The 22074-nt window shown below is 38.9% G+C and overlaps 2 protein-coding genes across 4 annotated transcripts in view; both read left to right on the top strand.

The window, feature by feature from the left end:
• mgst2.L (microsomal glutathione S-transferase 2 L homeolog) overlaps nt 1-15166 on the top strand; it is a 28931-nt gene extending 13765 nt beyond the window's left edge. For 2 of the 3 annotated variants that reach the window (XM_018231756.2, XM_018231755.2), the window contains 3 exons: nt 3595-3665; nt 5466-5547; nt 6972-7634. In XM_018231756.2, the coding sequence (XP_018087245.2) occupies nt 3595-3665; nt 5466-5547; nt 6972-7104 (286 nt within the window). In that variant the 3' untranslated portion in view covers nt 7105-7634. Of the gene's footprint in view, nt 1-3594; nt 3666-5465; nt 5548-6971; nt 7635-15075 lie in introns of those variants that run through there. The other variant, XM_018231760.2, reaches the window with a different exon arrangement.
• On the top strand, nt 10646-18871 carry LOC108699671 (microsomal glutathione S-transferase 2). The gene is made up of 5 exons (XM_018231787.2): nt 10646-11200; nt 15074-15175; nt 15533-15603; nt 17327-17408; nt 18637-18871. The coding sequence occupies exons 1-5, from the start codon at nt 11145-11147 to the stop codon at nt 18773-18775; spliced, it is 450 nt and encodes a 149-aa protein (XP_018087276.1). The 5' UTR covers nt 10646-11144; the 3' UTR covers nt 18776-18871.
• The last annotated feature ends 3203 nt before the right edge of the window (nt 18872-22074 follow it).

Genomic DNA, 22074 nt, shown 5'->3' with positions numbered 1-22074 from the left:
TTTAGGGGCAGATTTACTAAGCTCGAGTGAAAAAATCCATCGACTCAATACTTCGACAAATAAAAGCTACCGAATTGAATGTTAGCCTATTGGGACATTGTAGATAGGTGTTGGGCACTTTTTATGATCGAATAAAAATAATTCGATCGATTGCTTAAAATCGTTTGAATCGTTCTTTTCGAATGATTTTATCGTTTGATTGAATGATTTTCATTTGATCGTTCGAACAAACCTTTTGCTCTAAAATCCTTCGAATTCGATATTCGAAATCGAATTCGAAGGATTTTACTTCGAGGGTTTTTTAACCCTCCAAATTCGACCCTTGATAAATCTGCCCCTTAGTTGATACATTTCTGAGCAGCATCTCTGGAGTATTAGCAACTATTGTATCAATTCTAACATCTGCCTGTAACTCAGAGATTCTGCTCAGCAGGAACAAAGATAAGAAATGTATCACTAAATGTATCAATTTAGAACAGGTTACAGGGTCGGCGACCCCCCTCCCAGAGCTGCTTTAGAAGGTGAAAAAATACACTTTACACTTCAATATTAGAAAAACGATAACACGTAGAAAATAGATTATCTATGGAAAAAGTTGTTATTTCTGGTGATCTATCTGAAAACAACTAGTTGTTTGAAGATGAACCACCCCTTTAATACTTATCAGATAGCCAGCTGCAAGATAGGCTGTTTTTCCTACATTCTATACCGCAATTCTTGTGTTTTTCTCCATTACTGATATTTACTTTTAGCTCATACAATCACCACCATCGGAAATCTTGGAACCCATTATACCTTAATGCCTATATTCCCAAACTAAATGCAACACTGGGCCTTTCTAATTCCTTTCTTGTCTGGGACAGCCAAAAGTATTCTTGTAAAAACTCATAAGCTTGCTCATTAAAAGGAGAAGATGGAGCAGATTCTATGTTATAATACTCCTGGGCACCTGGCACCTTTGGGTCGGTACATAAATCCTTTGTCTTCAACTCCTCAGGTTATAATACCTCAGACTCCGACACTGACTCAATGTATTTTCCATGCTGATTGAAAGAAAACAACATACAAGGCATTTCGTCATGTCCAGTGCTCAGCAATTTTAAAGATGTATGAAGATGGTGTCTGCTTTTGGGAATAAACCAAAGAGCTACTGGCTAGGAAGCAGAAACACTACCCTTTTGGTAGCCTGTTGCTGCTAACATGAAAGAGGATACTTTAAAGGGATACTGTCATGGGAAAAAAAACATTTTTCAAAATGAATCAGTTAATAGTGCTGCTCCAGCAGAGTTCTGCACTGAAATCCATTTCTCAAAAGAGCAAACAATTTTGAAATATGACATGGGGCTAGACAAATTGTCAATTTCCCAGCTGCCCCAAGTCATGTGACTCTGATAAACTTCATTGTGGCTTTTTATTTATTCATTGTAGGAACTACAAAACCTATTAACATTCCTTAAACATAAAGTTTAATCAAAAATCTAAAATTTTAACCATAGCTCAACTGGACTTCACACTAGTGAAACAACTACACACTGGGCTTTATGTTTACAGCAGAGCAGTCGTTTATCTGACTAATAGGACATTGTAACATATTTGTTTACAATTTTGTTTTTTATAACTCTATAATACATAAAAGCCATGAATATCCTGTAAATTATATCCTTATAAACGGTGAGTTCTGATGTCATCAGTTATAAACGGTGAGTTCTGATGTCATTTCTGTCACATGACTCACTTAAATTTGTGTATTATAATAAATAAAGTACCCCCAGTTGCAAAATATGAGGATATTAGAAGTTACCTCGAAGTTCCATGACCTGTATAAAAACACTCGGCCTTCGGCCTCGTGTTTTTATATGGTCATGAAACTCCTCGGTAACTTATAATATCCTTATATTTTACAAGAGGGGGTACTTTATTCACTATATATACATCTTCATCATTTTCTGCCTATGTATATATTCACATCTAATCCCAAACATTTACAAATAGACAAGTTGCTGTTGTCCCTTTGACCTATCTTGCTTTCAGCATAATAAGGTTCCTTCACTACCCTGCACCACATGACTGAGTTCTAATTGGTGTTGCAGTATCTCTCTCCTTTATGTTTCTTGGTTGAGTTAGAGCTGCTCTTACTAGCTGCCTTGACTAACTCTCAGCGCTACCGGAGGCTTTACAATAGTTTTCCTGTCTCCAGCTAAACCTACAGTTCCACCAACTATAGGGGGATCAGTGTACACTTAGAGGAGGCCCTGAAAACTGTTTGCTGTGGGGCTCAGAGCCATGGAGTTATAACCCAGTCCCTTTTTATGTGGTCCAGCACCTCCGGCACCTGGTTTTCCTCCCTTTACTCTTATACTTTATAGGGCCACTGCCCCCACTTTTAGAATCTTCTTAAAGGGATACTGTCATGGGAAAACATGTTTTTTTCAAAACGCATCAGTTAATAGTGCTGAATGACTGGGGGCAGCTGGGAAACTGACAATATGTCTAGCCCCATGTCAGATTTTAAAACTGAATATAAAAAAATCTGTTTGCTCTTTTGAGAATTGGATTCCATTGCAGAATTCTGCTGAAGCAGCACTATTAACTGATGTTTTCCCATGGCAGTATCCCTTTAAAGGAGTTTTCCAATTTCCTCTGAACACTACCAGTTGTCAACAACAACAACCATCTAGAGGTGGAAATAAATAGACACATTTAACAGAAAAAAGGAAAAAGGAAAAAAAAAACAGAATGTGATAGCAGATTCAAAAACACTTGTAAAAATAACCTAAATTGTTTATGGCTATAAAAATTGTAATTGTACCTACACTTTATTAGGGCCAACCCTGGTAAAGTGCTCCCCCTAAAGAAATGTTTTCTTTTAACTTGCAAAATGAAACTGTAATTACTTACAGTAATTTAGACAAACAACACAAATAAACTATACATCATACAGTACATTCTGGGACTATAAGGTATTTATGCAGCTATGTTAGTGTTTCTTTGTTTCATTACATTCCCAGCCAAAACATTTGCCATGGTTAGAAAGTGAATGTATTAGGGGCACATTTACTTTGGGTCGAATATAGAGGGTTAATTACCCCTCGATATTCGACTACGAAGTTAAATCCTTCGACTTTGAATATCGAAGTTGAAGGATTTACCGCAATTTGTTCGATCGAACGATTTGAAGGATTTTAATTCATCGATCGAACGATTTTCCTTTGATCATAAATTGCTAGGAAAGCCTATGGGGACCTTCCCCATAGGCTAACATTGGTGCTCGGTAGGTTTTAGGTGGCGAAGTAGGAGATCGAAGTTTTTTGTAAAGAGACAGTACTTCGACTATCGAATGGTCGAATAGTCAAACGATTTTTAGTTCGAATCGTTCGATTCGTAGTCGAAGGTCGAAGTAGCCAAAAAAACGTTGAAATTCTAAGTTTTTTACCTTCTAATCCTTCACTCGAGCTAAGTAAATGTGCCCCCTACTGTTACTATAGGTCTTAACCCATTACACAAAGTTCTGTTTAACTTTTAATCCCCATATTTGCACTGCGAACATAGAAAATAATACTTAAATTGTCTATTAATGATGTATCTCTCTTCCAGACAAAACTATGTGGAGTTCATGCCAATATTCTTGGTACTGCTATGGACCGCCGGCCTTTACTTTCATCAAGGTAATAGTAGTATAGAGTAATATGTGTACTTTGATATAAATGATACTCTTATATTGCCATTTGGATGAAAAGTACAGTTTGGGTGGGGATAATGCATACCTCCCACCTGTCCCGTTTTCTGCACGTTACAATTTTGCCAGCTCAGCCTGCAGTCTCTGGTTATTTACTGAAATGTCCTGATTTTCTCTTTGATCTCCTGCACTGACACCAGAAAAAGATACAAAGTTTAAGAAACTTAATTAAAAAAAGAGGCTTTTTGGCAGAGAGCTCAGAACACTCAGCAGCTCCACTTGATGCTTTTGTAACAAAAGCAAAGAAACAATTGTAACTATTTAAGATAAGCTGGTCTCTTGGGAGAAGTGAGACTCACAGCTTAAAGGGCAATTCACTTTCATTAGCAAAATTGTTATAACATATAAAACCTTACACTAAAACTCCCAGAAATGTGTTCAAACTTTATAACCTGCCAATTTTGTAAAATTGACATGAAAATTAGGGGGTGTGGCCACAAAATGGGCGTGGTCAAACAATTTCCCCCTCTTTCCACTTTTTGAATGTTGGTATGATAATGCATGCTACTGTACTTCTCTGTGTCTCTTTTCCTACTGTGTGAGTAATTTATTAAAGGAAACCTCAAAACAAATAAAATTACTCTTCTAAGCACTTTTTCAATGTACATAAATTATTATTTTTTATTAAACTGCTCATATAATGAGCACCGTCTACTAGTCATTCAGTTGGGCTAAAAATGAAGTTCATGAGTAAAGTAACTTTCTTGTAAAGTTGACGAACAAAGAAGAGTCACTTGACATCTCTCAGGTATTCCTGTTATTCAGATAGATCGCAATTACCGGAAAACCATCTCCTATAGAGTATTTTTTAAGTAAATAATTCCATTTTCCTTAAATTATTTTCTTTTTCACAGCAATTTGTGCCTGATGGTAACTGAGCTACACAAATCAATTAGAATTCTACCTTTATAAGTGAGTTAACCAGAATGCTCAACATTTCGGGAGGCCCCTTACTCTGATGGAAAGTAAAGCATAAGACACCCCTTAAAACGTTATCAAAACCACATAAATATATATAATAAAAAAACAATACCGCACTCAACAGGCTCAGTTAGAGTAACTGATTTTCATAGACAAGCAAAAGAAATTTTTACCTAACATTTCAATCACATCATAGTGATCTTCCTCAGGCACGCTTCTCCTGAGGAAGATCACTATGATGTGATCGAAATATCACAATATAACCGAAAACCTGTCTCATATTTTTTACAAAACAGAGTATCCTACGGATGATATGCAAATCCAGAGACTAAAAGGGTCATTCGTTAATACCCATTGGTGCTAGAGAACAGTCCAAGAGGCCCACCCACATGCTCCCTCCATTGAGCAATGCATCATATGTGAAAAATCAAGCATATAAGGAAAAGGAAATAACAGCATAAATGCCTTATTTAGATCTGTGCTTGGGGTCTAAACTATTACTCTTATGCTCCTGCTTGTCACAACTAATTTATCAAATTCTGCAAGTTTCAAGGTTACAATTACAAGGCACAATTCTATCATTGCCACTCTAAAATAAGCAGGATGTATATCTTAATTAAATCCAATAGGTGCCAAAGCATCCAGTCTTAATCTACATTACTGATATAAGGAAAAGCGAAGAGTGAGTTCTATTATTCACATTATTCATAAACTGGCTTTTATATTAAATTCCAAAAAATGAAGAAAATCAAAAGCTACTGCACAAATATTTATGTAGGGTAAATTTGCATGGTTTGTTTGTTTTCAGAAACAGCAGCAGTTTTTGGCTTGCTATACATAATAGCACGGCACATCTACTTCAGAGGTTATACTGGTTCTGTACAAGGCAGGTAAGTATAAAGTAGACAGTGGTGGTGGATTATAATAGGGTCGATGCTTGGTCCTCAAAGCAGCTCCAAGCAATAGTTGGGTTTTCTGTTCATAATATGTAGCCAGAAGTTCATCATACAAAATTGAGACTTGTATGCTGTGTTATGGGTGTGCTCATTGCCTTCTGCATTCACCTGATTCCCTGCTCTGTTCTATACAGCTACGTTTGTAATAGTCTATAACAATGCTTTTGGACAGTCACTGGCCTTCGGAGTATATCTGATGTGGGAGTGGAGGAGGAGTGCCAATGTCTTGAGAAATTTCTAAGGCACAAAGTTCTTTTAATCCACCGCAGATATTAGAGGAGAGAATGCAAGCAGACTCCCTTTCCCAGAGCTATAAAAATTTAGGGAGTTATTTACTAAGATTCGATTTTTTCTATTTTGTTTATTAAAACAAAGTTGGCCTAAAAAAAAGGTAAAAAAGAAAATTGGTGCAAGAAAAGTCTCAACATAATTGTGCGACAATTTGAATCGTACGACTTTTTTCGATTTTGTTGCTTGAATCGTACAAGAAAACCTCAACTTCTTTGGATTATTGGACGAAAACCATTGTAAAGGAGACATTGACTTCTATGTGACCTGGACAGGTTTTAGCTGGAGTATTTTCGAATTCGGATTTGTAGCAGCTTCGGGGATATAATAACTCTCTAAAAGTTTTGTTTTTTTCCCTTTTTTTTCTTTTAAAAACGCCACCAGAAAAAATTGAGGTTTTATGAATAGGACCCTTAATTTGTACAACTGGTTGGCAAAGGTTAACATGACAATGTAAAGAAAACACAACTGAGTTCATTAACTCACACATTTACTGTTTTCAATTTCTTTGTCTTCATGTTCACTTTTCTTTATCTATCGGGTTCAAGATACAATACAGGATAGATAGATAGATAGATAGATAGATAGATAGATAGATAGATGATAGATAGATAGATAGATAGATAGATAGAGCAATAGATAGATAGATAGATAGATAGATAGATAATAGATAGATAGATAGATAGATAGATAGATAGATAGATAGATAGATAGATAGATAGATGGATATAGACTGAGAGAAAGAGAGAGATAGATAGATAGATAGATAGATAGATAGATAGATAGATAGATAGATAGATAGATAGATAGATATAGACTGAGAGAGAGAGAGAGAGAGAGAGCGAGAGAGAGAGAGAGAGAGAGAGAGAGATAGATACAGTAGATAGATAGATAGATAGATAGATAGATAGATAGATATAGACTGAGAGAAAGAGAGAGAGAGCGAGAGAGAGAGAGAGAGAGAGATAGATACAGTAGATAGATAGAAAGATAGATAGATAGATATAGACTGGTAGAAGATAGATATGGATGGCTGTAGACATTTAATTCATGTTTCTCCTTTTCTTAAGGGTTCCTGGATTCCTGATGTGTTTGGCACTACTGTTTTTGCTGCTTTTTATGGCAGCTGTTGGCATCACAGGCAGTCTTTTGAAGAAATATCTGGACCTTAATATTTTCAAAAAAATGCATAAGATGATATAATTATTGGGAAGGTATTGTACATGTCTGAATGCTTTTCTAGTGTGAATATCATATGAGTGTGTGCATTTATATTGATTTCATATATCTGATTGGCATATCAAAATTGCAATTTGTGTTGAGAGTTAAAAACAAGATTGTACAGCTGATCTACAATGTTAAAACACAATAATTCATGTTTATTTAAAATATGTTAAAAGTTTAAGTTTGATTTTTGAGTATAAAAAAAACATTTTTGTCTGAGAATTTTGATCAAAAAAAAAATTCAAATTTGAAATTACTATTCGACTCTTAATAAATCTATCCCTTAAGATTAATCAAACAAGGAGAATAAATGCATAAGTTGTAGAACAACCGTTGGAAAGAAGTCACTGCCACAAAAAGCTTACTATCTACTATCATTTATACAGTGATTCATGTGTATATATGTGCTTGTGTATACAGTATATATATTTTTCCACTTAGTTATGCTCAGTATTTGCATTTATTTATCAAAATATATTAAAATTGTAGCCTAAGGAAGCTACCCAGTTCTCTCTGTAAATTACTGATGCCTTGAGAAGTAATTGGCATTGCAGGCTCGGGCTAATAACGTCACCTCTTGCAAGAATGGCATTCTATTTTGGATATTTTCTAGGCTTTCCAATCCACAGCAAGATGGGAGGCCCTGTTTCTTGCTCCAACTGTAACAGCTTCTGCATTCCTTAAAGGGAATTTTTTTTTCAAAATGCATCAGTTAAAGGGGAACTAAAGTCTAAAATAGAAAAATGCTAGAAATGTTGTATTTTGTATACTTAAAGGGCATGTAAAAGCAAAAAATTAAAATCCCATTTTTACTTTCTTTAATGAAAAAGAAACCTATCTCCAATATACTTTACTTAAAAAATGGGTACCGTTTTTATAAGAACTGTATGCAGTGAAATTCTCCCTTCATTTACTGCTGTGGATAGGAATTGTCAGATGGTCCCTAACTGCTGAGCAGGGAAACAATCATACTTATGAACAGCAGGGGGAGCCCCCACCTAACTTTCCAGCCATGCAGAACTCAAGCAGCTTTGTTTATGACGATCCCTAAGCAGCCCAGACCACACTGAGCATGTGCACAGTCTTAGTCTTGCAAAGATGTTTAACAAAGTTCAAGATGGTGACCCCCTGTAGCCAACTTTGAAAGCATAAATTATTTGTTTGATTAGGCTTGTGGTGCAATAAGTTCATGTTTATATTTAGTATACAAAATACAGCATTTCTAGCCTTATTCTATTTTACACTTTACATGCCCTTTAACATAAACATGAACTTACTGCACCAGAAGCCTAATAAAACAAATGATTTATGCTTGGCTGCAGGGGGCTGTCATATTGTAACTTTGTTATACATCTTTGCAAGACCAAGAGCATGCATGTGCTCAGTGTGGTCTGGGCTTCAGTTGGGAGGTTAAGCTTAGGAATCGTCATAAATTATCAAAACAGCACTCAAATATATAGTATAGGTAAATCTAAAAAACAACAGGACCTGGATGAATGAAAATCTTCATAGTCACTAGTCAAATAATTTCTGCCATTGAAGCTGATTCAGCACGACTGATTAATAATCAGAATTTACAGACTGCATTGGGTCTGTGGATACAAATCTCTGCACATTTGCAGGCTGCTTTATAGGGAAAAAAACAAAGCTACTCGAGTTCTGGGAAGTAAGGGGGGCTCCCCCCTGCTATTTGAAAGTATGATTGTTTCCCTGCAGAGCAGTAAGAGACCATCTGAAGTTTCCTATCTGCAGCTGTCAGAGCAAGTAAAACGAAGGGGGAATTTCACTGCATACAGTTAGGTTTATTATAATAACAGTACACATAATTTAAGTATACTGGAGATAGATTTCTTTTTCATTAAAGAAAGTAAAAATGGGATTTTATTTTTTTGCTTTTACATCCCCTTTAATATTGATGCTCCAGCAGAATTCTGCACTGAAATCCATTTTTCAAAAGAGCAAACTGATTTTTTTATATTTAATTTTGAAATCTAACATGGGGCTAGACATATTGTCAGTTTTCCAGCTGCCCCCAGTCATGTGACTTGTGCTCTGATAAACTTCAGTCACTCTTTACTGCTGTACTGCAAGTTGGAGTGATATCACCCCCCTCCCTTTCCCCCCCAACAGCCAAACAACAGAACAATGAGAAGGTAACGAGATAGCTGCTCCCTAAAGGTGGCCATACATGGAGAGATCCGCTCGTTTGGCGATGTCGCCAAACGAGCGGATCTCCCTCCGATATGCCCACCTTGAGGTGGGCAATATCGGGCTGATCCGATCGTGGGCCCTAGGGCCCAACGATCGGATCCTAACGATGCCCAAACGGGCGGTCGGATCGCGGGACCGCATCAACGAATAGATGTGGCCGCGATCCAACGGGATTTTTTTGCCCCATCCGATCGAGATCTGGCCGACTTTCGGCCAGATCTCGATCAGTGAAGCCCGTCGGGGGGCCCAATACACGGGCCAATAAGCTGCCGACACGGTCTGTCGGCAGCTTTTATCAGCCCGTGTATGGCCACCTTAACACAGCTGCCTGGTAGATCTAAGAACAGCACTCAATAGTAAAAATCCAGGTCCCACTGCGACACGTTCAGTTACATTGAGTAGGAGAAACAACAGCCTGCCAGAAAGCAGTTTCATCCTAAAGTGCTGGCTTTTTCTGAAAGCACATGACCTGGAAAAATGACCTGAGATGGCTGCCTACACACCAATATTACAACTAAAAAATTACACTTGCGGGTGAAATTTTATATCGTAGAGTGAATTATATACAGTGTAATTTAGAAATAAAAACTACATCATAAAAATCATGACAGAATCCCTTTATTTAATCCACTTTTCTGATATACAAATATATTCACTGCACAGTGGGGCAAATTCACTAACATTCGTAGTTTCACCAGGCGCAACTTCGCCGCTCTTCGCCGCACTTCGCCAGGCGTAGTTTCGCCAGCGCTCCACAAATACACTAAAATCCGAAGTTGTGCACAGGGGTAGCGTAAGATTGCGAAGTTACGCTAGCGTTGATTCGCTAAGTGAAGCGAAGTTACGCTAGCGAAGGCTAATTTGCATACGGCGCCAAATTCAAATTTCAATGGAGGAATACGTATCAGCACTACAAATGCCTAGAAAACCTTCAAATCATCAAATAAAATTTTTATTTTGCTCTACACATGTGCCCACTGTCTAGGTAAGTTGCCATGAGTCAGGAAATGTAGGGGGGAAGGAGGGGAGGCTCAAAAATTTTTTCGATCTTTTTCAGCCTATCACCCATAATGTAGAAAACACGCCAGCGTTTTTTGGGACTTAGAAAAAATTTTGACTTTTTTTGAAACAATCCCTATCTACTCTATTGCGCTTCGCCAGGTCTGAGGTGGCGAAGGAAGTCTAGCGTAAAAGCTAGCGTTCAGTAAACTGCGCGCGTTAGTGAATTTGCGTAGTTACGTTGCTAGCGAAACTTCGCCAGGCGTAAGGGTGCGAAGTAACACTAGCGAAACTACGCCAGCATTCGTTAGTGAATTTGCGCAGTAACAAAAATGACAAACGCTAGCGAAGTAACGCTAGCGTTCGGCGCTTCGGCGCTTAGTGAATTTGCCCCAGTGTCTCTTCTGCCTGCATGTTAGTACCTCCCTGAAATACAGTAATAAACTGGACCTTGTTCTTTCTAAACCAATTTTTGGGTTGCAAAACTGTCTTCAAGAAAGACTCTGGGTCCCTTAAGAAAAAAATGGAAATATATCCCCTTTTATGAAATGAGCTCATTGAGTTGGGCTTATGTAGAAAAGATGCATAAATGCTGAACACTATTTGTACTGTCAACAGTAAAAGATACATTTATTATTTCACCTGACTGCAGTTAATTATATGTACACCGAAGTACAGACTATGTCAGCACATAGACAGTTAAAGTTATAGTGGCGTACGGATGTGGTGGGTGTGCCTTCAGCTGCTTACCCTTTGCACAGCCCTTCTCTCTGACTTTCTCATTCACTCTTTCTCGCTCCTGTTAAAAAATGTCTGCGGATATTGTCCTACTCGCTACAGTTTCTTTGATTTCTGCCTGCCAGCAGTTTCAGTGCCAACTGGCATTTATACAGAAACAGGTAATACAGGATTTAAAACGACACTTAGAAATGGTGTACATTGTAGGTAATGTTTACAACTGCAGTTTATATGGATCCTGCAATCTTTCACTTATAATTCTTATATTCTCTGCTTCTTGCTTGACAAGGTTGTCTTTAACTGTGAGCGTGCAGACATGTTCTCTCTCTCTCTGAACTCTCTGAACTCTGAAGCACATACAGAACACCTTTATATTCATTAGGAATGGTCAGGCAATTCCACCCATGGTTCTGGGAATGAGTCATTGTTTCAAAGATCGTCAAAATAACAGAGCACCCTTTAATCCTGAGTCACAGTTGTACACACAATGAGTAATAGAGAAAGGAAACATTCTTTAAATCTGGGAAAAAAATCTAAAAATGTCCATTAATCCCTTAAAAGCGTAGATTGTCATGTAAAAGATTGGTGAAAACCCTTTACAGACACACACATATTGTACACACACACACACATATATGTATTTACAGTATATGCCATATATTCCACTCAGGGGCGTAACTACAGAGGAAGCAGACCATGCAGTTCGGCCCAGGAGGTATAGGAGGCCCCACAAGGCCCTAATTAATGAGCAATTTCAACATATATTTGTAAAAAACTATAACCTCTGGATATGTTTGAGGCCCTAAAATTAATTTGCTGTGGGACCCGGTAACATCTAGTTACACAACTGATTCCACTGATATGAATGTTGCTGGTGGTACTGCCATAGTAGGCTGCATGGCTCTTAATATGATCTTGCTTTTGGCATTCACTATAAATGCAGCTGTGCATCCACCCACAAACAGCTAATAAGCCTTCCTTTCTATGTTGTAGGGTAAATACCCCTAGGCAGCTTAGAGACATTTTGTTGGCAGCATGGGTGTGACAGCTGGGTTCCCTGTTACTAGGTGGAGAATAACAGATGAGCTAAAGAACTTTGCTAATGGCTAGGTAGAGGTGGGTATTGTTCATTAAAATGGTTACGTCGCAGAGGGAGGATGCAGAGCATGAGACAGGATTCAGCAGTTATGAGTAAGTGTGGGTTTAGGATCCAGTTACAAGGTTAGTAGTCCCACGTAGGTGCATTCCTAGTACAACACCTTGGGGCTGTTTGTAGAATAAGCAGCCAAGGTTTCACTGAGGAGTTGTGGTGGGTCATTACCTCAATGGAACCTACTAGTAGAAACTAAATGATACTAAGGATATACAGCTATTCAAGGACACAAAGGACAGTCTTTCACTCTGGCTCTCTCCAGAACAGAAGCACATACAAGCATATTTTACTTTCATTTTTTTTGCTGTTGGCTCTCAGTGACCCTGGAGATGTCCAGAGATGTATAAAATAATATACTGTACAATACACTCTGTATAGCGTTTCATTGACTAAACCGCTTTGCACTCTGTATAGCGGTTTAGTCAATGAAATGTGCAAAATCCACTCCCCTCCCACATTCCAAACTTTCAACACAGCAGCGCTGATCTAGTGGGGTGTTCCAATACACATCAAGGCATACACATCACCCTTTTTTGAAACGCATATTTTAAGGGAAACTATATTCATACATAACTCCCAACATTTGCAGCTGGAAATGGCAAATGTTAGGTCATACTCCAAGCCACCTTGGTTAAACCCAGCTACAGACATTTCACCAAAACCTTGCACAATTTAGGCTTGTGAATATGAACCTTTTCACCTAAATGAAGAGGTACTTTATAACCAAAAGTGTCCAGAAAGCTGTATGTCCAATATCTCATTCCCAAGCCAATGGTGGTAATCTGAATTTGTCTTTTTTGCTATAACAGCCTCTTCTCTTTTAGAAGACCATTAGTGAGGTTGGGCAAGATAGCTTTCCAGTTCATCTCACAGGTGTTTGGTTGGGTTGAGGGCTTAGCTACATGCAGGCCAGTCAAGTTATTCAAGTACAGTCAAGTACACAACATTTTGTGTATACCTCACTTTTGTGCATGGGGACATATTGTTCTAGAACAGGAAATAGCCTTCCTCAAACAGTTCCCACAAATTAAGAAGCACAAAATTGTCGACAATGTCTTAGGGAGCTAGAACACGGGCAGATTCGGGGAGATTTAGTTGCCTGGCAACTAATCGCCTCTTCTGCGGGGCGACAGTCTCCCCGAACTGCCTTCCTCGTGCCTGCCGCCTGTTATAATGACAAAACACCACCACCAATGCACTCGCGACGATTCGATTTCTGAAGTCGCCGGAAGTTGCCTCACGCCAGGCGACGTGTTCTCCCCGAATCTGCCTGTGTGCTTAAACCCTTAAGGGGAAACAAACCTCCTTTTTTGACATGAGCTCATTGAGTTGGTCTTACATTAAAAAACTCCAATACTGTCTAAACAGTAAAAATATTAATTTTATGCACCATCCACTATAGAAAGCAGAGGGACTTATTTGTATTTATAAAGTAATGATTTCCACACTGTTCTGTACAGTTTTCCATAAGCCCAACTGAATCAGCTTATTTAAAAAAGTGGTTCTATTTTACATACGATTTGCTTTCAATGGAATGAGGAACCAAATCCATGAAGAACAGACCCAAACCATTGTTACTCTATGCAGACATTATGCATTCAAGCAGCTAGTATCTCTCTGGCACCTGCCAAACCCAGACTTTTCCATCAGACTGCCAGATTGGGAGATGCCATTTATCACTCCAGAGGACGTGTTTCCACTGCTCCACAATGTGATAGAAGTGACTTCTACACTACTCTAGCTGACACATGTCATGGCATGATGTTGGGATCCTTTTCCATTGATCATCCATAATAACTCCATTCTCCCTATGAATAGGGACTGAGATTTATTCAGAAGACAGTTGTGGCACAGCAGTGAGTGTTCTAACTGAGGATATGTCTTTTGGCTTCAAATATGTCCAAACACTTTTGGCCATATATTGCATATGTATATCCCACTATTCATGTTCCCAAGCAATACTCTACCAAATTTTTTACATTTGTCTATTAGTATCTTCCAGTATCTTGAAGATCGAAATTAAGGTGAGATCTATTATCCGGAATCCCCCAGGTCCCAACCATTCTGGATAACAGGTCTAATACCGCTACCACACTTTGGCCAAAATATGTAAGCTCACGTGCCACATCAAGGCCCCTCATTGTATGTCCTACACTATTGATTAGCATTCTAAGTTTGTAGTGCATTTAAAATCAAGTCCCCCAACAAACAGTGTGACTGAGTAGTAAGACTATTGTGTAGTTACCCTTAACTCTGGAGCTCTAGTGAGAAAGCAGGAAGCTTTTAAGCCCCAGACAGTTAACATACACCTGTAAATAATTCCTCGTTTTAAAGGCTAAATTGCAGCTACAAGCAAAATTTGTACACAAAACAAAGCAAGAAAGTGCCCGCTATGGCTTTGACCAGCTGCTATAAACACCCTTGTGCTTGGTCTAACCCACATTCTGGAGTTGACCAGCTGCTATAACTATAAAAAGCCAATATTTGTACACAAAAAAAGAAGAAAGATATGCTCCAAGGGAATTATTTCTACTCTAACACTATACATATGAATCCCTATGCTAGAGGCTAATACCTGGGTTAGTAGCACATTATTTAAGGAATACATGTGTTCTACAAGCTTGGCCTTCCATTCCTCTTTTCATTTAAACTAAGGGAGTGCTGTGCAAGTGTTTCTCTATAGTGGGCCATTTATTTATTACCTTTTGAGATGTCTAGTTGAATAGGCCTGAACTAAAATATGACAATAACAACACAAATGATGGAAGCGCTATTGTATCATCAGTTCATCTAGTTTTTTTTTTAGATGTCTTGTAATGTCAGTGCCCTAAATCATATTTGTGTTGCAGCATACTTTGCCAAACTTGTGGGAAAATATCGAATGAAACATAAGGTCATTCCTCCTGCAGTTACTGGACCTCCAGAGTTTGAAAGAGCATTCAGAGCACAGTGAGTTCTGCTTACATGACCCTGCTGGCTGGAACAGGTTATATTGTATCTGCTTCAGGGGACTGAACGTGTACATTGTGTATGATGATCAATACAGTCAACTTTTTTATTTTTAAAATTAGTTTATAATTGCATTTACTCATATATTTAAACACAAATCAAAACCTAAAACAAATATAATAAATGTTATATAGATACTATATAGTATGTAGCATTCTTACCTTTGTCCTCCACATAAACTACCCTACATTGCCCCCATATATGTCTCCTAAGGAATAATACTTATATTAAAATCCACCTATATAATTGTTGCTGTGACTCTGCTGAGTTAACACTACCTAATTCTTTCTCTTCCAGGCAGAACTGTGTTGAGTTTTCTGCAATATTTTTGGTTGATCTTTGGGCTGCAGGATGGTTTTTTAATCAAGGTATTTAGTATTTCTTCTTCACCAATATTCTAAATATCTTTAATGTGAACTCTTAAATTACTTTTGCACCTAATACTTGGCTTGAGCAGGCAGTTAGTACAGGCTCCCTTTGCATATAACGCCTTTGCACACTCAATGTTGAGTCAGTTGAATCACACACAGTTGAAGGTTGTGTAAGTGTATACCCATGTTTCATCCTTGCAGGAATATATTATGCTCATTTACAAGCAATGTACTAAACTGCACACATATTTAAATTGCTGGTATCTGGTGCAAAATGTTGTACCAGCTTGCAGAAGTCACAATTTGCTGCAGTTCTGGGAATGAATGTTGCACCATGGGAGCAATACATCCTTACCAGGATGTTCTCATGTTCTCTTCAGCCTGCAGGAAATTAAATCACAGGAATGATTTGTTTGTATTTGGATAATAAATAATGGTTCTTTATATCTGGGGATGCTTAGTTCAAATTTATTGCTAAGTCAACAAACATTTTACCTAATTTAATGGCAAGAGAGCCATGAGTCAATGAATGAAGTGTTATAGTCTGAGCGATGTTGTAACTATTAGCTGTAGAGGGGCCCTGATCTGCTTCCTCTGTATTGCTGGTGACCCACCAATTTTTTGGCTTCTTTGTTTACCCCCAATATTTTGCACATCATGAATGGGGCTTGGAAAAAAATGTTTTGTTACACTGGACTGAGTTTCAAAATAGGCCCTGGCATTTCAGTACAGAGAGGCCCAAAACCTCCCACACAGGCCCAGCAAATAGTGACTACGGCATCTTATAGCAGCCAAAATTAGAGACACACACACTCTTTTCAGAAGGAGAAAAGTGCTACCCCTCTCCCCTGCTCTGGCATGTCTCTGCACTGACAGGCGGATATTGGCAAGATCACGCAAAACTACAGTATGCAATTTCTCACCAAAATCAGCTTCATGTGTTCAGAGACATGGTTGGTGCAGAGGGGAGAGCATTGACTTCTCTACTTGCAGAGAAAATGCAGTCGGAGAGGACTAAAGGCTGCACTTTCTGTGCCAGTACCCAGGGTCGGACTGGACATTGGGGGGGCCCGCCGGGTTCCATACCTTTGGGGGCCCCCGCGCACATGCACCAACTCTAAGCCCCTGTGCACACGCGCGAATGGCAGCACGAATGTGCAAACGCCGGATCGGCGTGCATGTTTAAAAGCCGGCATGGCATGCAGATGCATGGGCAAGGTCCGGCGCTCGCCGCCACTGTTTGTTTTTTTGGGGGGCCCAGAAGATCTGGGAATGGGGTCTGGGCTAGTGGGGGCCCATGAGGGCAGGGCCCACTGGATTTTTTCCCAGTGTCCTGCTGGCCCAGTCTAACCCTACCAGTACCCTTAGACTTGTGTATATAATATTCTCCACCACTGGCAATTTGTGGATGATGGTGAATTCCAGAGGGCTGCCCTAAGGTGCCATAGACAATCTCAATTTATTAGGCTGGTGGGGGGCTGTTTGAGCCTCTGAGTATTTGACCTGATCTCCATCAAAATGTTGTACTATGAAATAGCTTTGCAAAGGTAAAATGCAAAAGGATATTCACCATGGCTGCCTTAGAGGAGGTCCCCTATCCATCCTTTGTAAAGAATATGCATTACAATGGGTTATAAGTGTTTAATTTGTTTGCCAATTCTGATTATGTCTCTTTATATACCCCTGCATATATGGAATTTTGTTAACCTTTATATTGCAGGATTAGCAGCAGTATTTGGATTTGTATACATTTATGGGCGCCATTTATACTTTCATGGCTATGTGGAGTCAGCTAAAGGAAGGTAAAATCACCAATTATGTATATTATCTTATAAACCTTTTATTTATTTGCTTTAAACAAAGATCCAACTGTAGTTAAATAGAACATGTGATTGTGCAGTTCTGTGTTGAAGTATAAATCCATTTACATAAATTCAGGACTCTCTCCATATTGAACACCACATTTGCTTCCGCAGCATCATCTCGATCACCATGTTGAGCAGTTCATGTATTTACTTCCACATTTCTATGTCTATGACCTTGTTAACAGTACATTTGCTTCCATAGCTCTGTCCCTGTGCGGAGCCGTACTTGTGTATACTGTCACATTCATATATCTATCTCCATATTAACAAAACACTTGCACACACAGCTCCATCTATATCCCCATGATACAACTTACATGTGCTTTCACAGTTATTGTCTGTATCCACAGTACATGTGTTTCTGCATCTTTTAACAGTTATTCACTTTAATAGTTATTTAACCACAGAAAGATTGGGAGAAAGTTCACCCTAGAGAAGTCCTTTCCTTCCCCTTCTCTGCTTTCAGATACATTAGAGTTTCTGTAGGAATAATTTGATTAGTGCACCATTGTGTCTCATCACAAAGCATCTGTATTAAACTGGCCATACGTTGTCATATTTAATCTGCTGATTTGGCCCCTTCAGACCAAGTTGCTGCTTCTCTGCCCATGTATCAGGCCTTTTCTCCAGCCTCCCTGACACATATCTGGCAAAAATGTGACTTTGCAGATTCTCCTATGGCCAATTAATCTACTCTTGACTAATTTGGAGAGAAAGCCAAACTACATGGCCAATGGCTTCAGCACTCTATTAATTTCTCATACATACTGGAATTATGGCATATTTGTAAGATATCGGTTCAATATAATAGAAAAAAGATATTCCTGAAGTCAGTGTTCTGCTTTCTGAAAATTTGCTATGCATGGAGATAAGGTGTAATCTAATAAAAGGAGCAAAGTTTATCCAAGGTCTGATAACCCATAACAAGAAATCAGAAGGTAGCATTTATTTGCATTATGTTGTTGGACTCTTTTGTTACAAATGATCCAATCCCTCTCTCTACCAGATCCACCATAGACTTTAGGGAGGTGGACCACAAGATGTAGACAGCAGCAACTGGAAATACTGTAGCATGCATGAGCCATACAGGATTTTAAATAAAAATGTGTTTATATGAATAAAATGCATATTAAATTAACACATTTATTTATTTGATGTTCCTCAGGCTTCCAGGATTTTCACTATGTAAACTGTCCCTGGTCTGCTTACTGGTCATGGCTTCAGTCGGTCTTAGCAACAGCTTCCTAGACAAATACTGTGACATCAACCTGTTTGGCCGACTACAACGTCTGATATCTGGATGAGGAAGCAGATAATGTACAATATTGGGGGAAGTGGTTTTACAGTTCATTGTTCTTTTCCCATGTATTTTAGAGAAATAAAGATAGAGAATTGATGAACCACAGTGGGAAACCTCTCCTCCAGTGCATTCTCTTGTTAAGCACGGTTATAAAGTAAAATGGGTAGATGGGTAGTTGAGGCTGAGCTGTGATAAATGTTGCATCTATTAAATACATGGGAGAGAATAAGTATCATTCTGCAGCACAATGAGATAGAAGCAGGTCCACTGCTGCACTGGGTTTTCATGCAGTCACCTTTTGGCTGTATTCTACCAGACCTTCATCTCAAAACCCTCCCTATCATTAACTTAGTTGGATCAAAGAATATCCATTTGCCTGACAGTCTGGGCATAAATGGCACAAAAAATCCTGTGAACATACTAAATAACAGCTAGCCTGTCCAAAATGGAGATTTCATTTCCAAGGCCCCTTATTGTACAAAACCCATGTCTAAATTGGAGTCTTGCAAGCTGGATGTGTCCTGTGACATTTTTCTGCCTCTGCCTAACCACACGCAAGATTTTTCTATGAAATTGAAAGAGAATTTTAATAAAATCCAGCATCCAAAAACACAGATATCACTGTTACGCTAGCGATGGCAAATTAGTGTGCAGTTAATACAATGGTCATATATATTTGCAGCAGCAAACACATTACACAAGGCCAGGGATGTATTCTAATGCCCTACACATGTGCCCACTGTATAGTTTAAGTGCCATATGTTATCAAATGTAAGGGGGAAGGAGGGTACCCTAAAAAAAAATTCAATCTTTTTCTGCCTATCAGCCTATAAAAAATAAAAGATGCCAGCGTTTTTTTGGGACATTTCAACTTTTTTTGGACCATCCCTATCTATTCTATTGCACTTCGCCTGGTCTGAGGTGGCAAAGTAAAGTCTGGCGCAAGAGGTAACGTTCACAAAAATCCGCAACTTAGTGAATTATCGTAGCTACGTGACTTTGCCAGAGCGCAACTTCGTCTGGCATAAGGGTGCGAAGTAGCGCTAGAGTAGGTCCACTTCACTAGCGAATTTACGCCAGCACCCGTTAGTAGCAAAATGACGTCACGCTGGCAACTTAACGTTCACAAAAATCTGCAACTTAGTGAATTATCGTAGTTACGTCCCTTTGCCAGAGCGCAACTTTGTCTGGCATAAGGGTGCGAAGTAGCGCTAGAGTAGGTCCACTTCGCTAGCGAATTTACGCCAGCACCCATTAGTAGCAAAATGACGTCACACTGGCAAATTTTCGCTAGCGTTAGTCACTGCGCCCTTTAGTAAATTTGGCCTTATGTCACAAATATAGTATTTTGTATTTCTGCAGTAGAAAATGTAATATCAGGTCCATATCTGGGTTGGTTAGTCTTGGTTAACAAAGTAGGGTCCTACAATGTCTGTTATCCTCTGGGCTTTCCTGAAGCAATTAAAAAAACTATAGATTTCCTTTTTTTGTACTTAAAACAATAGGCAAAACAAGTGGAGGTCCTAATGGTGGCGGCACCCCAGGTAAGTGAATTTATTGTCTGCGGCCCAATACTGACAGGTGGAGGCAGAGCACAATTGCACTCGTGACTTTGAACTCTGACGAGAACTCTCCTGCTCCCTAAGCTGTCAGCCTCCGGAGGTAAAGAACTAGGGGTCAATATGCAGAAAGTGACATACCCTGTTCCCCCTTACTGTTCCACTCTAGCCATGTGTCTCTAGTCTTCTGCCTAACCCTAGTTCCAGTCCTGCGCAAAAATGATGCTGTTTTATATATAACAAGCACTATTTATTGAACTCATGTTGAAAAGGTGGCATACTGCTTCTTAAAGGTGGCGACAGTTTCATGTGGTTTCATGTGCTTAGAAGATTCCCAGTAGCTCCGTTGTCCTTACTGGTTTATTTGGCTTCACACATTACAGCAAGTCACACCATGTCCACTAAAATGAAGTATATAGACAAACATAGAATTTCAAAATAATACTGCTTGGTTAGTTGAATCATTTTTAAGCACTTGGCAATGCCCCATGAAGAACAGTTTGGTTTTTTTTTACTAACGTTTTACATTCAGAAGTAGCATTGTTAAATAAGACATTTACCATATATTTAAAAAAAAATCTTTTTCTCTCTTTAGTTTTTCAGTGTTTATGTTAGGGTCTCCATACAGTGTGTATTCCAATATTGGAGCTTCAATATGCCTAACCATATTTTCACATAATTAAATCTCCATTAAAAGGGGGGCCTCTGAACCTTTACCTGATTTTCTTGCTGCCAGAATGTTACCATTGTAGAGAACTGTGATATATGCTCTGTAGCATTTATTCATTTATAGCCCCAAGGAGGTCGTTCTAAGAGTCATTATGACTGCAAGAACAGTGGTGGTCAAAAAATGTTTCCAGCAGCCAGTTAAAAAAAAGGAAAGGTACTTGATGCAGGGGAACTTGGAGTTAAAGCCACCTCTAAACCAGGAGGTGACTCCAGGGTCCCACAACAGCCTGCATCAATTACTGGAGGATACCAGCACACACTTCCTTTCTTCTAATCGGAATGCCTGACCTTGTGTCAGCTGGAAAGACGTACTGGTAAATAAAGCATTATAGAAGTTATTGTATAATCCCCTTATATATTTATACATAGTTATCATATCACCCCTTAAAGGGGACCTGTCACCCAAAAATATTATTCCAAATCCTATTTCATCACGTTAGTCAAGCAAAAGAAACTTTAATTACACTATATCAATTTTTTGAATCTTGTTTTCTTCCATCTGGGAATTCATAATTGTAGCAAGCAGACAGGCGCCATTTTATGGACACTGTTATTAAGACAAGCCTTGCCTCATCTCAAAATCTTGTTTGTGCACTTGAATGGGGGACCTGATGTCCATCCCCATGCCCTGGCTACACAATTAAATGGTAAAGAGAGAGGGGGAATGTGGGGAGAGCAGTGACATCTAGTAAGTGGTGAATGGAAAGTGAAAGTAAATGTCTGCCCCGCCTCTATGCCCAAGGGTAGGACTACACGAGTGGTTTCTGTGTGAAAACAGAAAAACGCTTGTGTAGTCCTACCCTAAGGCATAAAGGAGGGGCAGACAATAATTGATTGACAGCTGAGATTATAAATGAGTTTACAACAGCTATGAATGCTTTAATAAAAAAAAGAATTTGAATTTCATGTTTCATTTGGAAAGGACTTTTATTAAACAGCTTTTTATGTCTGGGTGACAGGTCCACTTTAAGCGCCTCCTCTCCAGTGTCGATAACCCCAACTTTGCCAGTCTTTC

Source organism: Xenopus laevis, chromosome 1L (assembly GCF_017654675.1).
Source record: "Xenopus laevis strain J_2021 chromosome 1L, Xenopus_laevis_v10.1, whole genome shotgun sequence".
Taxonomy (NCBI): Eukaryota; Metazoa; Chordata; class Amphibia; order Anura; family Pipidae; genus Xenopus; species Xenopus laevis.
Note: the sequence above shows the minus strand (reverse complement) of the source record. Positions and strands in the feature narration are given on the sequence as shown.